The following is a 16,915-nucleotide window of genomic DNA, read 5'->3' as shown; positions in this document are numbered from 1 at the left end:
TCCAGATCTAAACTTGCTTAATACCCTTTTGTTGTTCTTATAAGTCGTCGGTAGTTTCTGTCCAATTTGGTTGTTTCGTTCGACGCCTCCTCTCCTCAGCTGCTGTTAAAATGTGCCCGTTTTCACAACCCATCTTTAATCTGAAGAAGTGCCAGTGATTTCTGAGGCAACTTAATGTTAAAAGGTCTGCAACAACAATAAATAAATAAATAAAATGCTTGGTCTTTGTTTTATATTATTGCACTTTAAAAAAAAAAGGCATTTCAGATAGTGGTTACAAGAACAGAGTTCATGTGTTTAAAGAACCAATAGGAAAATAAGCCAAGGTTTTAAACTCAATGAGAAGTTAAATTTATACATTTTTTAATCATCATTTGTATTCAGATTTAACAGAGCCATTTCAATCTTCATGGGTTTTTTTTTATTCTACAGTCAAATTCAAACCAAAAAACCAGTCCCACAAGTGAAAACTAACATTTAAATAAATAAAACCATGTTTTTGTTGTTGTCTTGAACAGTAAGTTTTAATCACTACTGAAGTGCTTCATTTCAAATCTCTGTTTAAAATGTGTTTTTTTTCCCCCCATTTAAACTATGACATAATATTATAATTTGTACACATTTTAAATCACTCGTTTGATGCGACAGATTTATTTTCATCAAATGAGTCAATGGTTAAAAAAAAATATGTGGCTCAGATTCAGTTAAACTTTGGATTTGGTTTGTAAAGCTTTTCTTGGCATTTTATAATAACTTGTGTTAGTGGATAGCTGAAGGAACCCTAAAAAAAGTTTATTTAAAGAGAAAATCATGAGAAACCAGGAGTGGACTCTGAACATGAAACAACCAAACCAACAAACAAAAACTTTATAAGTAGTGGGCAGCCTGATTAGTGAATGGGAACAGCTGGGGTGATTAGACATTGTTAACAGGTTTGTAGAAAAAAATGGCATTTTTTTCCAGAGATAAATTATCTATTTGCACAAGCTATATGAACAATGCCCTTTATTTTAGAGATTTTAACAAGAATTACATCCCTTTCATTATTTTAAGACTATTTGCATCAGTTATGTGAATGCAGATAAAAAAAAATCTGATACTAAAGTTGCAACGTTTTATTCTTGCAAAACATTGAGTGGCTGACAAGAGTCAAACAATCCAACAAAACATGACTAAAGCTCTGATGGGGCTAAACTCTGGGGGCAAAGTGACTGTTATTATACAGAAGTATACAATTTCATTTTGTTTCCTTTTAATAGTTTCATTATTAAAAACACAAAGTTTAATAAAAACAGACAGAAGGTCTGCTGGGAACGAAATGCTGAATTCCATCCAAGTAGAGATACTGAATAACCACCAAGTTAAACAAACACAGACAAATAGTCTGGCCTGTGTAAACCGAACGGACACGTAAGACATAATTTAATATTGCATTAAGTGTCACTGCAGACAGAGCTGTGGACATAAAACCCAATAAGAACAGAAAACAAACAAAGCTGCTATGAAACCATCTGCTCAGATGATTAATTTTATTCCATGAACACATCAGTTTTAGTTCATATATGCACTGCAGAATCTTGTAATCACCACCTGCACATAATTAACTAAGTAAATGCTCCACATACTTCTATGCACAATCTTGGGGTAAATCTTACAAGAACTGAAGTGTCTTTTGGTCTTATTGTTGTGAGACACTCATGACAGCCCGGATGCTGTAGAAAAAAAAAAAAAAGTAAAAATATTATCAGAAATACTCCGATCTAAATAAAACATCCATTGATAAATAATTAAGATAATAAAAATATACCATTTGCCGTGCTTCATCAGCTCAATTGCATCATTGACTTGGTCCAAAGTCATGTTGTGAGTGATGAACTCATCCAAATGTATCTTCTTATCCAGGTAGGCTTTAACCATCCCTGTCACACCATCTTTGCTCTTAAACCCTGACAAGCAAAGTGTATAAAGAAGTGCAACAAAACTATAGAAACTTTTAAGTAAAAGGTTATATTCATGTTTGCCTCACCTCCAAACAAGGAGCCCTTCAAAGTTCGTCCAGAGATGAGAAGAACTGGTGGGATAGCAACTTCAAACAATTGCGTCCAGCCAACAATCACACTGACACCCCAAGCTGGCACACAAGACTCCAAGGCACTGCGCTGTGAGGAGAAACACAACAAAGTCAGTGAACATGGTTTAGGTTTACAATATGTACAAAAAGTCATCAACTCTCCTCACCATGACTTCCACCTTCCCAACACATTCCACAGAGAAGTCCACTCCACCGTTGGTCATCTCAGCTAGCACTTCATGGATGGGTTTGTTGTGATCTTTGGGGTTCACAAAGTCAGTCGCTCCAAGCGCTTTGGCCTTTTCAGCTTTCTCTGGATTGATGTCAACAGCGATGATCCTTTTAGCTCCTGCAGCTTTGCAGCCCATGACTGCAGCCAAGCCCACAGCTCCCAGACCAAACACAGCGCATGTGGAGCCTGGTTCAACCTAATAATGTACAAGAGTCCCAGAATTATGACAATCCCCCCCCAAAACAATTAAAAATTAATTTGTTATGCCTCCAACTAATGGAAGCTGCTGTTTTAAATGCAATTGGTATAAAGAAGTTCTATATCCTAAATTCTCCATATTAATATATGTATGTTTTTTTTATAATAACAAAGGAAAAGCATTTTTTAAAGTCCAACAAAGTTCAGTCAAGTCATCTGGACGGTTTCTTTTTTAGATGAGACGTTTCGTCTTTCCTCCAATAAGGACTTCATCAATATGAGGAGCCACACGCAGCACAATCCCAAAGTGGACCAACCAGTTTGCTGATGATAAGATGATTTCTGGGAGTGTCACTATGGGAGTTGCTGCTTGTGGGACACAGTTTGTTTGTGGCTCCTCAGATTGATGAAGTCCTTTGGATGAAGGATGAAAAGTCTCAACAAAAAAGAAACCGTCCAAATGACCTGACTGAACTTTGTTGGAATTTTTACCTGGATTATTGAGCATGAACCTTGATTTTTTTTTCTAAGTATTTTGTTTACTTATCAAACTGAACCACTTTACTTTCAGAAGCTTTTGCTTCTATCAAAAGCAGAAACCTTTATGGTCAACCAGGTTGTATGAATGTCAATCTTGATTCAAGTCTTTCACAAAATGGTTTGTAACTTTCGTCTTTCTAAGACTTCCAAGTAGCAAAGTTTAGGATGATGACCAGCCTTTATGACACATTTCTTTCCATGGGCTTGTTGCTTGTCTGTAGGTTCACGTTTGTTGTCCCCAAATACATGCTTTAAATTCATAAAAATCTATAGTTTTTTGTGACTCAAAATGTCTCTCTCTCCTTCCCTCTTTGTCTAATGTGTTTATTCTTTTAGACACGTTTACAATTAACTCTGGAATAGACCATCCAAGGTTAAGACTAGGCAGCATGGTGACACAGATGGTAGAGCTGTTGCCTCTCAGTGAGAAGGTTGCCAGATTGAATCCCAGCCGGGGGCCTTTCTGGATAGAGTTAGCATGATCTCTCCGTGCATTTGTGGGTTTTCTCTGAGTACTCCAGTTTCCCCCCACAGACCAAAAACATGCATATTAGGCTGATTGGTAACTCTAAATTGTCCCTAGGTGTGAGTAAAAGAGTGAAGTTTGTCTCGTTTGTCTCCATGTGTTCTTGTGATGGACTTGTCCACCAGTCGAATGTGTACCCCGCCTCTCGCACAGTGATAGCTGGATATGGACACCAGTGACCCCCGTGACCCGGAAAGGAATAAGCGGGTAAAGATAATTGCTGGTTGGATGGTTAAGACTATTGTATATACTGATAAATCAGAAAAAAATTCCATCCACACTAAAGGAACATGCTAAAAATGTCCAATTCATATTATTTCTCCACAAGTCTTGAATACGTACCTTTGCAGTATTCACTGCTGCGCCGTAGCCAGTGCAGATCCCACAGCCGATCAGACAGATTTTGTCCAAAGGAGCACCAGGATCAATCTTGGCCACAGCAATCTGATCAATCACGGTGTACTCAGAGAAGGTACTGGTTCCCATAAACTGCAGGATCTTCTTCCCCTTACAGGTCAACCTGGTTTCTACGCCTGACATTGATTCTTGACAAACCCTCGTCCTGGTCAAAATTAATTTAAATTAACTAATTTTGTAAAATAAAAAAAATAAAAAAATGTTTTGAAAAAGAGAATATGTAGTGAACGGTAGTAGATGATGGCTCACCATCCCTCTTTACACTGGTTGGTTTTTGGACTCTTACAGAGAGAACATTCTTTACACTGGGAAAGGAAAATTGGGATGACCTTGTCTCCTGAAAAAAAAAAAACAATGCAACAAAAAATGTTTATTTCATTGGTAATTTCCACATTTTAAGGTGTTCTACACAAGTGTTTCCATACAAATCTAAAGCAGACAAACGTTTTTTTTTAAACATATACGATATAAAAATCCTTCAACTGATTGTGAGTACCTCAAAATCATTGACGTCACAGACAACAAAAAACTTAACTCGTGATCACAATCAGAACTTTTGAAGCATTGTCTTTGCAGTACAGTTTGGAACAGACCTGGCTGAAATTCTGTGACTCCAGATCCGACACTCTCCACGATGCCAGCAGCCTCGTGGCCAAGGACTGTTGGAAAGCCCTTTTTATTCATGCCCTCCAAAAGGTGGTACAGGTCAGAGTGGCACACGGCTGTTGATACAATCTATGCAGCAACCAGGGAATAAAAACAGAGATGATTTGGAAAAGGAACTTAGAAACATTTTTACAGTACCGGATGTTTCCCATTTCAAGGAAATTTGTCTTGTATTGGTTTTATTTGATCATTTCAAAATAATGTGAGAAAATTGCATGTGCACTGGCAGATCTTGGAGGTCGGCCTTTCTTACTTTAATGCGGACCTCGTTGTCTTCTGGTGGGGCCACTTCGATCTCTTCAATCACCAGAGGCTTGTTGGGCTCCCAGGCCACTGCTGCTTTACATTTAATTACCTAAAGAGAAGTACAGGGACATTAAGTGTTTTATGCCAGGTTTTCTTTTCCCAGAACAGGCTTACAGGATCAAGCACACTAGTTAACATAATTATCGGGATTTACCTTTTAAATCTATTTTCTTCCACTTGTCCTTAACTGTTCATGAGGGGAAATGTACAGTATGTTCCCATCTCTTCCTGGGAAAACTCAAAGTGTTCCCAAATATATAATCAAACCTTTAAGGTATGGATCTGCCCAGCGGGGTCTCCTCTCAGTGGGATGTACCTGAAAACCTTGAGGAAGAGGCACTCATGTTTTATAGATCTAAACCCTCTCAGCTGGCTCCTTTTGATGTGGAACATCAGCGGCTATACTCTGAGCTACCCTTGGAAGATGGAGCTCCTCACTTTATCTCTAAGATCGAGTCCAGCCACACTACAGAAGAAGCTCATTTTAGCCTCGTGCATTCAGGGTCTTGTTCTTTCTGTCATAAGCTACAGTTCATGACCATAGGAGTGGACTGGAATACAGATGAACCAGTAAAATGAGAACTTTCCCTTTTCAGCCCAGCTCCTCCTTCATCACAACCGTCCAGAACAATGTTCTTTGTGTTCCAATCCACCTTTCACTACATCTTGACCTTTTTTAATTGTCTTCAACACACCCAGATAATCTGAATGACTTGTTTTGAGTCAAATACACCTCAACCCTGGGGATTACAGTAAGGGTTGTTTTTCAGTTGAAAACTCTGACCCATTCCACACTTTTATGGATTTTTTTTTCTTCTTTTACACATTCCAACAAAAACACTGAAAGGATGCTGACAATGAAAAAGGAGACGATGAAAGAAATCAGTGACAACAAAAGTTTATTTTTATTTTTTTCATTCAAACAACAAACTTACCCAACTCTGCTCATTGAAACGCAACACACTTTGTGTTTTAAGTGTTTTCCATCCTTTGAGCTTATTTAAATTAAATGGTAATTAGGTTTCTACAGAACACAACAAGCCGAGGAGATAATTTAATAATTTAAATCAGGTGTGCAGGATGGTAGGTTCTGACTGTGAGAAGTTGTGGATATACTCATGCCTAATAGTAAAAAATAACTGATTAAAATATGCTGGCTTAAGTTATTTTAATGCATAACAGCAGAAAGTTGTATTGCTTCTAATAGGCTTGTGTAGTAAAAAATAAAAAACAAAAAGCAATAGAGTCCGTCTTTTGGGAAAACAGAATGTTATTGCTGCAATAGTTTATTGGCTGGAGTCATTTGTTTTAAATTGTGTAAACAGATTAGCATGGACTGAATTATAGTAGATGTTCTTCCCGAATGTTACAAACAGCAGCTTAGAGAAAACATTCAGGAAATATTTGTGCATGGGGAGGTGGGAGGGGGCACAGCAAGTCAATCAGAGATAAATAGCTTACAACTTAAAGCAGTTGTGCAACTTTTAACATTTTCCTGCAAAAAATGTTCTCCTTATAACTGGGCTTAGTTAAATTCTGCAAAAATACAATATTTCACACAATGCAGAGCCAAACGTTTGTGGCAAAATAAGTGCACAGATGTGTAGTTGTTCTTACCTTTCCAGCTGTAGCCATTTTTACACTAAAACACTTGATCACAACCTAGAGGAGAGTAAAGAAATGAAGCCTTCTGCAGCAAAATGGGAGAAAGAAAAGAAAGAACTCTTTGATAGACAACCACTGAAATGGGAGTGGACTTCCACCTCAGGCTGTTTAGTTCCCTAACAAGTTCTCACCTGCATCACTTTACACTTTAAAGTATGCATGGCCAAAGTGGACTGAGAAAAGCCATGTAGAGCATCTCATTTTACAAAACCACATGCATTTGCTCATAAAACCAACACAGAAAACATCTCATTGGAGCCTCAAGGCTGCTTAATTTGTTTAAAATGTCTTTCTGTGCTCAAGAGATGAAGAACATAATAATGAAAAAAAAAAAACAAGTACCCAAAATTCAAACTTAACAGCAGAAGAGCTAAGCGGGGAACTAAACCTACATTAGTAAATGAAAGAGCAGGGCTTGCAGCTAAATAAATAAGACAGAAACAGAAGGCCAACGAGACAGGGAGGAAATACACTAAAAACAGGAATATATACTGTATGTACAGTGCTAAGTTTGTGGCATCATATTCAAAAGACTAGATTTTAAACACTACAAATGTGCAACACAAGCAGATTGATATTACACTAGTTGTCCCTTATTGCACTTATTCAGTTCTTGTTACAGCTTTTGTTAAGTTCAGTAACAGCTGATGGATATAAAAACGGTTTTAAATGTTTGTTCTTGTCTTGATTGATCTGTACCTTTTCTCTTATGGTAACAGTTCAAACAGATTATGTCCGGGGTAAGACATGTCCTTTAAGATGTTGTGGCCTTTTTCTATTCAGTGGGAACAATGTAGATCTTTCAGAGAGAAGAGGGCATTCCACAGTCTTCTGGGCGGTGTTATCTCTGGACTGCTATCCTCTGCACCACTGTGCAGCTAAGATACCACACTGTGATGCAGTATGTTAAGATGACCTCTATGGTACATCAGTAGAAAGACACCAGCAGTCTCGGGGTGATGTTCCTCCTGAGCACTCTCAGGAAGTACAGTCTCTGTGGGGCCTTTTTCAGGAACTCGGAGGTGTTCACACTCCAGGGCTGATTCCCCTCAATATGGAGTCCCAGGAAACGGTAGTCCACTACACTCTCCACACCGTCTCCGTTTATAATCAGGGGTGGGACCGCCATTTTCTATTTCCTGAAGTTGATGATCAGCTCCTTAGTCTTTGACGTGTGAGGAGCAGATTGTTTTCCCTGCACCAAGAAGTCTGTTACCATCCCTCCCTACCGTCAAGGTAGGCAGACTTATCCCCCCCACTAATGAGCCCCACTGTGGTGTCATCTGCAAATTTGACTATGGTGTTGCTTTGGTGAGCAGGGGTGCAGACATGTGTGTAGGGCATAGAATAGGGGGCTCAGCACACGGCCCTGAGGGACTCCCGTTCTGAGGGAGTAGTTGTAATTATTAATAATAATAGTGTATTTCTTTTAATATCAATTGTTTTATACCCCTTAAGATGTACTGTGACATACAATTCTGTGGCTCCATTAAAACATTTACCACTTATTCCAAGATACCTTTACAAAATAATATAACTAATTATTTGTTTAAATTGATGTGAAACAGAAAGTAAAGAAATGATAAATGAATTTAAAGTGAAGTACAAAGTTTTTCATAACAAGCTGATTAAGGTAGTAAAACGTTAAGATAATACTGTTGTTATTCAGTCTTACATGACATAAAAAGAACAACTCACAGAACCTGTTTTCAGTCTTTGACAGACTCATTAAAACTGCTCCCACCAATTATTTCATATAGGATATGCCCAATAGTTTACTTTCTTCAGAATGAGGACTTTACTGACGGTTTCATGTGAAGATTTAGAGGAACTTGTTTGTATTCAGTTAACTGACTTTAAAATGATTATAATATTCACAAAAAAATAAAAATGTAGCACAATTTAAACTGTACCATGTAAAACACATTTTTTATGTTGAAACAAGTTACTCCAATTCTATTTTTTTTCCTTCTTCTTTTGGCTGCTCCCTTCTTCAAGAGTCACCACAGCGTACTAACTCGATAAATGTTTTTACGCTGGATGTCCTTCCTGACGTAACTACAGACCACTGAGCTACCACAGCCCTCTGTGTGGAGCACGGAGCAGATGGTGGGGGTTTGGGGCCTCGCTCAAGGGCCCAGGGTGTGGACAAATGAGGGTGGTGACAGGTGTGGGTGTTTCATCTTTCCCACCCACATTTTTGATGTTGTCAGTTTGGGGAGTCAAGCTAGCGACCTTTTGATCACAGGTCCACCTTCTCTAACCTCTGAGCCACCACTCCCCCGAGTTACACCAATTCTTTAATTGTGTTAAAAACATTGCTGTCAATTGTCAACTCTTTCATGCGAATTTGTTCGCTGTGGCATCCCCTAAAGAAGGGAGCAGCCGAAAGAAACATACTTGCACATAAACACCCCCCCACACAATTGTTATTATAATAAATTAAGCAGTCTAGGGAGTTGTGATCGTATTTAAATTTATTGTTACATGGATGGGTTCTAGACAAATCTGTTTTTAGATTTATTCATATTACACAGACAGCATTGATTTAGATTGTAAATTACTTCAGACACAACAGGATTTGAACAAACTTTAAGTAATGCATTATCAGATCTAAGCTTGGCATTCAACACATTCAACCACACCATTATTGTTGACAGGTTTGGACTGATTGGTATCTCTCGAACTGTCCTTAAGTAGCTTTATATCATACCTTAAATCAGAAGCCATTTAAGGTATGATTTAAAGCTATAATATCCTATAGGTAAATATTCATCTAAACATTACACAACTAAATATGGAGTTCCACAGGGATCAGTTTGTGGTCCTTCATTTTTTGGTTTATACAGTACATGCTACCAGGCAAGTCATCCACAGACACATGTAGCATGAAGATACACTCCCTTTATTATGACTTCTGACCCTTGGGTTTTCTGACAGACTCACCATGAACTGTTTTCTTTAAAGTTACGTCTGACTTGAATAATGTCTGATGTTTTCACACATTCACTGTCCTTGGACTCAGAGTCAGCTACAGTCTGTCTATTGTTTAAATTTTACTTTGGGCTTTTATAAAAGAAAAGTAAACCATTAATTCAATTTGTTTTATTTGAAAATGACATGTGTGAATATGTATAATATTGATTATTGTTTTTAATCATTATAACGAAATCCTGTGAAATATTGTAATGTCTTTTAACATACTTCTCTGTTCTGTTTTTCAGAAATGAACTTTTCCTTGAGAGACACCTGTGTGCAAGTGACCGAAATCGGTTTACTTCTGAGGGGAGTCATAATATTCTAAAGTTTGCCAAAAAAAACTTTTGAGAGCTGATGGTACACAGTTTATTTGTATGAAACTTGGCAGTTCTTTGTTTTTCCCCATTCTGAGAAGATCTTTGTTTTTCTCTATCCTGATTTGTTTGTCTGATGTCCGACTTGTTTTTTTTCTGAGTAAAGATACATGTTTGCTCAGCTATAATTTTGGTTAGAAGCAAAGTTGAAGTTTCAAGTAACTACCAAACATGAAACATTGTTTTTCTCACTGCAAGAGTCATGTTTTTGGCTTGAAGTGTAAGCTGGCTGAAGGTTGTGGATTGCCCACACACCTTCTCATCAGTTGCTTCTACACTTGCCCTGAAGCAGTTACAGTGACTTTCAGCTACCTTGGGCAGTGCCGGGTCCTCTCCTCATAGTATATCCTGGTCTGATCCACCAGCAACCCCACGGAAAGATGCATGAACTTGAGCTCCCAACATTGACCTTGTAAGGAGCAGAAACCTGGTGACTTGAATGCACCTTTGGGTCTGGTTATTTTGATTATTTTAGCTGATGCAACTTGATAAATCATTTCCTGGCTTGCAGTGATAAATGACTTGATCTGGTCACATTAAATAACATCTCTCAACCAAATTCAGTTAAACTTTGACTAAATTTGTGTGCATATAAAACCAAAATAATTCCTGCTCAAATAATAATTTTTGCCCTGTAGGAATTATTTTGGTAGTTATCTTTTGTAGTTAACAAATACTATTTCAGTGACTGAGCACTGCTAATTAAAGGGTGAATACTTTAATAAAGTTTATGCTGGTCAATAAACTGACTGGCTGGTGCCCTGCTTCAGTGAGTGCAACACAAATAATAAAAGTGTAGTAAAGTGAGGAGCAAGTGTCACCTATCTTCATCCATTCACTCATATATGCTACACACACCATCAAACTTCATAGCTATGCTGATAACACACTGTTTTATCCTGTGCCTTATGATGGCCCAAATACAACTGGTGTGAATTTAACATCGTTTTAGATATTAAGTCTATTATGACAGAAACTTTTCTCCAGCTCAGTCAGATCATAACAGGTTTTAATAATTGTCACTGATTCTCAGAGAGAAAAACTCTGAAGGAAAATAAAAGTACTCAGGAGTTCTGGCAAAACTGAAACTGAATTCCCACTAAATCAAAAACATATAATTAGGCCTGTAAAAACTAAACAGATGGACACTTTATTGTAAAAATGAGTTTTTGAGGCTCAATGGGAACTAACTTGTATAAATAAAGGTCTAATATTAACTTTAGAAACAATTTATTAAAGCATAGGGGCAATGGCAGATATTGTTGTAGATGTAAACTATATTAGTACTGAAAACAAAGAAGTCCAAGAACCTTTTGCCTAAATGTTTATTTTTATTTCATAAACATGTCAGTTTTAGTTTTTAATCACACTTCAGATTTTTGATGCTCTGCTCTATTCCATGCACAACGTTTGGATAACTGTAGTGGTTTTTGAGTCTCATCATGGTGAAACATGCATGACAGCCCGGACGCTGTGGGGGAAATAAATGGGAAAAAAACATTAGTAGAGTTTCACCTATTCAAAATGCACCCATTTATTTTTTTTTTTTATGTAAGAAAAATATACCATTTGCTGTGCTTCATCAGCTCAATTGCATCATTGACTTGGTCCAAAGTCATGTTGTGAGTGATGAACTCATCCAACTGTATCTTCTTATCCAGGTAGGCTTTAACCATCCCTGTCACACCATCTTTGCTTTTAAACCCTGACAGACATTTGAACAAAGCAGTATAAAGTAGGATAATTGAAATATAGAAACTTTTTTATTAAAGTAATAAATTATAGTTGTGTTTGTCTCACCCCCAAACAAGGAGCCCTTCCATGTTCGTCCAAAAATGAGATGAACTGGTGGGATAGCAATGTCAAACAAATTTGTCCAGCCAACAATCACACTGACACCCCAAGCTGGCACACAAGACTCCAAGGCACTGCGCTGTGAGGAGAAACACAACAAAGTCAATGAACATGGTTTTGGTTTACAATATGTACAAAAAGTCATCAACTCTCCTCACCATGACTTCCACCTTCCCAACACATTCCACAGAGAAGTCCACTCCACCGTTGGTCATCTCAGCTAGCACTTCATGGATGGGTTTGTTGTGATCTTTGGGGTTCACAAAGTCAGTCGCTCCAAGCACTTTGGCCTTTTCAGCTTTCTCTGGATTGACGTCAACAGCGATGATCCTTTTAGCTCCTGCAGCTTTGCAGCCCATGACTGCAGCCAAGCCCACAGCTCCCAGACCAAACACAGCGCACGTGGAGCCTGGTTCGACCTAAAGTACAAGTCACGGAATTACTACAATCCAAAAAATAAAAAATAACTAATTAAATAAAATTTTAAAAAAGTAGCCCTCAGTGGCTACTGTTATACATTTGGTACTTCAAATTAAAGGAACCCCCTAAAATTTACCCTTTGTATTCTCTCCCCTACAGTCTTGAATACACACCTTTGCAGTATTCACTGCTGCTCCGTAGCCAGTGGAGACCCCACAGCCGATGAGACAGACTTTGTCCAAAGGAGCATCAGGATCAATCTTGGCCACAGCAATCTGATTAATCACGGTGTACTCAGAGAAGGTACTGGTTCCAGCAAATTGCAGCACCTTCTTTCCCTTACAGGTAAACCTGGTTTCTGCTCCTGCCATCACTTCGAGACGAATCCTCTTCCTGGTTAAGATATTTAAAAAAATAAAATTCAAATACAGATTTTTTTGTCTTGCTCTATCAAACAATTGATATCTTCATTTTAAAGAGAAAGAAAAGTAAAAGAAAAGTTCATATTGAAGAAAAAGGAAGTGTATGACAGCAGATGTGGCTCACCAGGCTAATTCACACTGGTTGGTCTTGGGACTCTTACAGAAGCGGCATTCTTTACACTGAGAGAGGAAAATGGGAATCACCTTGTCCCCTAAAAAGATATTTTGAATAACTTCATTAAAGTCTATGCAGATTAACATCTGTCAGACTTTAACTCATTACTGGTGTGCAGTTGGTAAGTTTTTTTAACTGGTAATTTCCACATTTTATTATATATAAACTTAACGCATGGAATTTGTTGCATGGAGATGTCTAAGAAGTGCTTGTATGCAATCCAGATCAGTCTTTTTTGTTTTTAAAGACATTGATGTAAAATTCATTGAACTAAGTAAGGTAAAAAGTATTGTAAGGATCTGAATTCCATTGATGATGGGATCTGAGTACCCTACTGAACTTTAAATCATGATATTAATCAGAACTCTTGGAGCTTTCTGTTTTGCAGTACAGTTTGGAACAGACCTGGCTGAAATTCTGTGACTCCAGGTCCGACACTCTCCACGATTCCAGCAGCCTCGTGGCCGAGGACTGTTGGAAAGCCGTCTTTATTCATCCCCTCCAAAAGGTGGTACAGGTCAGAGTGGCACACGGCTGTTGATACAATCTGTGACATGGACGGCAAAAAAGGAATAAAAACTGTTAATCTGTAAGAGAAAATATGAACGTTTTTCATTTTCATGTTTTTTTTTAAAGATATTTGTCTATAAGGTTGCAATAAACTTGGTTTATTGTTTTATTTTACCAAAAAGGAAAAAAATAAATAAATCCCATGAGAAAAGCACACATGCACCAGTAGATATTTGAGGTTGACTTGTCGTACCTTAATGCGAACCTCGTTGGCCTCTGGTGGAGCCACTTCAACTTCTTCAATCACCAGAGGCTTGTTGGGCTCCCAGGCCACTGCTGCCTTACATTTGATGACCTAAATAGAAATAACCCACACCGCCCCCCAAAAATCATTACATTATATAAACATTTTGTCAACGGCATACCAAAATTGTGCTTTGACTCACTTTTTCAATGCCACAATTAACCAAAAAAAAAAAAAAAACCCAAACAAAAACAAATGTATTTTTAATAAGAATTTTTATGAGATGTCCAGAGTGTCATTCCACAAGGAGTCATAATATTCAGATTCACTCGGAAGCCTGAACCACCTCAGCCGACTCATTTTGATGAGGAAGAACAGCTTTCCTCTAATAATTCTCACATTATCTCTAGGGCTGATCCCAGCCACCCTGCTGTTTTAATTCACAGATCATATGTGACCACAAGTAAGTGTTGGAGCATAGATGCACCAGTGAACTGGGAGCTTTGACTTTTGACTCAGCTCTTTTTTCACCACAGTTGACCAGAGGCCATATTATTGTGGATGAGTCGATCAGTCACCTGCTTTATGCTGCCATCCAGTTGAGAACCATGGTCTCAGGCTTGGTTAAACATGTACTTCACACTTCACCCATGAGGAAATGCACTATTTTGTAACTTTGTCACAGAGAGACTGCCATCATTTATGGCAGACAATGTCCCTACTCTTCCCAGCCAGGGCACCTCCTGGTCAGCACAACCAAAGAGAGCCATTTGTTTCTTTGTGCTGTCTCCTCGTGCAAACGAAATGTCAAATATCCTTTCATTTTTTGACCATTTTTTATAAATGTTCGACTATTTTTTAGAAGTTTTGTTAAAACAGTTGCAAAGAAGCCACTTGCAGCAGAAAACAGCCAATTCAACCATTTTTCTGCATAAACACACCCACAAAGTTCTGCCTAGTCACAATACTTGATGCAGACCTTGTAAGACAATAGTTCTGCCAGGGGGCAATCCACAGAACAGTGTCTCATGGGCAGTGTGAGAAGAAAAAGATGCAATATTTTGCACAGAAACATTTCTCATGGAGAATAAACCAGACTTTAGGCACAATCTACTCTACTCTAGCAAATTATTTCCTCCATTCATGCAACCTATACACAAAAACACTCAAAAATATACTGTCAACATAAAGAAACATGGTGAAAAAACAATGACATAGAAAATAGACTAACTTGCTTTTCCAGTTAGCAGTCTTCAGTTAGTTTGAACCCATTTCCCTCTCATTTTTAAATGATGCTGTTGGTCATATGAAGCCCTCAAGGCTCCCCTGCTGATCCCATCCCTATGTCATTTTTCAAACAGGTTTTACCATCAACTGGACCCTCTGTTCTTGCTAAACAGCAGTATGGCTACAGGTGTGGTTCCTGATCTTTTTAAGCATGTAGTAGTAACTGCATTAGTAATAATAATAATAAAACTGGACTTGACCCTTCAACTTGTTCAAACTTCAGACCAATCTCAAAACTTCCCTTTCTTTCTAAAATCTTGGAGAAAATAGTTTTTAATTAACTAAAGTCATTGAAAGAATATGGAATTTTTTAGGTTTTTCAGTCTGGTTTTAAACAATTACACAACACCGAAACAGCCTTGGTAAGGGTCTGTAATGACATTCTTCTAGCAAATGACTCTGGTCAGTTTGTGCTTCTGGTACTCCTCAACCTTACTGCTGCTTTTGACACTGTTGACCTATCTTTTTATCACGGTTAGAACACTGGTTGGGATTACGGGTGCAACGTTAGAATGGTTCGGTTCGTATCTGAGCGACAGGAGTTTTTGTGTTAATGTTGGTAATAATTTATCTGCTTCTGTGCCTCTTTCCTGCGGAGTCCCACAAGGCTCCATTCTTGTGGCCCTTCTGTTCTCATTTTATCTGCTCTCCTTGGGGTCTATCCTGAGGAAAAATTGTCTTTTGCTTCACTGTTATGCTGATGACTGCCATATTTATCTGTCCTTAAATCCCAACAGCTCCAGCCCCATTTGCCCTCTGTTGGAACGCCTTGATGATATCAAGGAATGGACAGCTTCACTTTTTTTAAATTTTAATTATTGGAAAACTGAAGTCATTGTGTTTAGCTCTACCGCTGTCAGTGATCTCGTTAATCTGGATTTTCTTCAGCCCCATCTTAAGCAGTCTGTTACGAATCTTGGGGTGGTTTTAGACTCGGACTTTAAGTTCAATAAACAGATTTACTCTGTTTTTCAACAAAAGCTTCTTCCAATTAAGGCAGATAGCTAAATTTAAGTCTGTGCTGTCCATATCGGACGTTGAAAAATTACTTCATGTATTCGTCACAACCTGGCTGAACTACTGTAATGCGCTTCGGACTTGGCACCAGAGGGCGGGCCAGTTGGGCCGGGCCCACCCATTCAGGTATTTTACTTGATGCTGTGATTTTATTGTTAAGCACTTTGGTAACAGTTTCTGTTTCAACTATGCTCTATAAATAATTTGGCTTTACTTGACTTTCCCAATCCTCGCCATCAAGACACAATGCACTGTTTTAAATGCTTCCCTTTGAAAACACAGATGAATTAAATGGATGGTTAATGAACAGGCTTCTGAAGAATGTGATAACAAGCTGAGGAGGTAACTTTTACATGTGAAACAGCTGTGCAGGACAGTGGGCCCTGAGGACCAGAGTCAGGAAGTACTGGACTACATCAGTGCTAAGAAGTTAATCATTGGTAAACTAGAAAATGATAAGGTATTTTATTACACAGCGGCAGAACGTTTGCTTGCTCCTGTGTAGATGAAATGCACTGTAAAGCAATAGTTTGAGGTGCACCATTTGGTCAACGTTGATTTTATTTCTGCAATAATTCACGGGTCAAATCTGTGAATTAATGAAGTTGTTAATTTCATATTTCTCAACCAATCAATTTAGCATTGACTTACACAATAAAACTAGACTTTTTAAAAATTATTTTGCAATTAGCAGTTTAGGGAAAGCATTCAGAACACATTTAAAATGTGCCAGAAGAAAATACAAAGCACCGAGGCAAAAGTTGGTGATGGGTGGGGGACTAGAAAATCAGTTGCGCAATAATTGTCTATAACCTAGTGCTGTTGTGCAACTATTTCACATTTCACTACAGGAAAAAGAAAAGTTCCTTAAATCTGTACACAGTGTAAGGTTCTACATAAATACAGTGTTGCACACAATGCAGGGTCAAATGTTTGTGTCAAAATAAGTGCACAGAAGTGTATTTGTTCTTACCTTCCCAGCTGTGGCCATTTTACTGACTTTTTAGCTTAT

At 38.1% G+C, this 16,915-nt stretch overlaps 1 protein-coding gene across 3 annotated transcripts; it reads right to left on the bottom strand.

Moving 5' to 3' along the window:
• Positions 1–1,188: 1,188 nt before the first annotated feature.
• On the bottom strand, positions 1,189–16,894 carry LOC119427387 (alcohol dehydrogenase 1). Of its 3 annotated transcripts, none has more exons than XM_037694994.1 (9): positions 16,877–16,894; positions 13,609–13,710; positions 13,251–13,392; positions 12,795–12,882; positions 12,422–12,641; positions 11,987–12,247; positions 11,775–11,907; positions 11,541–11,679; positions 1,189–1,712 (listed from the first exon to the last, which is right to left on the bottom strand). In XM_037694994.1, the coding sequence occupies exons 1-9, from the start codon at positions 16,892–16,894 to the stop codon at positions 1,679–1,681; spliced, it is 1,137 nt and encodes a 378-aa protein (XP_037550922.1). In that variant the 3' UTR covers positions 1,189–1,678. The 3 variants fall into 3 exon arrangements, with proteins under 3 accessions (XP_037550922.1, XP_037550921.1, XP_037550923.1); XM_037694993.1 differs by lacking the exons at positions 11,541–11,679; positions 11,775–11,907; positions 11,987–12,247; ... (3 more) ...; positions 13,609–13,710; positions 16,877–16,894 and adding exons at positions 1,808–1,946; positions 2,027–2,159; positions 2,239–2,499; ... (3 more) ...; positions 4,904–5,005; positions 6,574–6,703; XM_037694995.1 differs by lacking the exon at positions 1,189–1,712 and adding an exon at positions 11,415–11,445.
• Between the last annotated feature and the right edge of the window lie 21 nt (positions 16,895–16,915).

This window comes from Nematolebias whitei, chromosome 21 (assembly GCF_014905685.2).
Source record: "Nematolebias whitei isolate Nwh7 chromosome 21, NemWhi1, whole genome shotgun sequence".
Taxonomy (NCBI): domain Eukaryota; kingdom Metazoa; phylum Chordata; class Actinopteri; order Cyprinodontiformes; family Rivulidae; genus Nematolebias; species Nematolebias whitei.
This window is presented reverse-complemented; position numbering and strand designations above follow the sequence as displayed.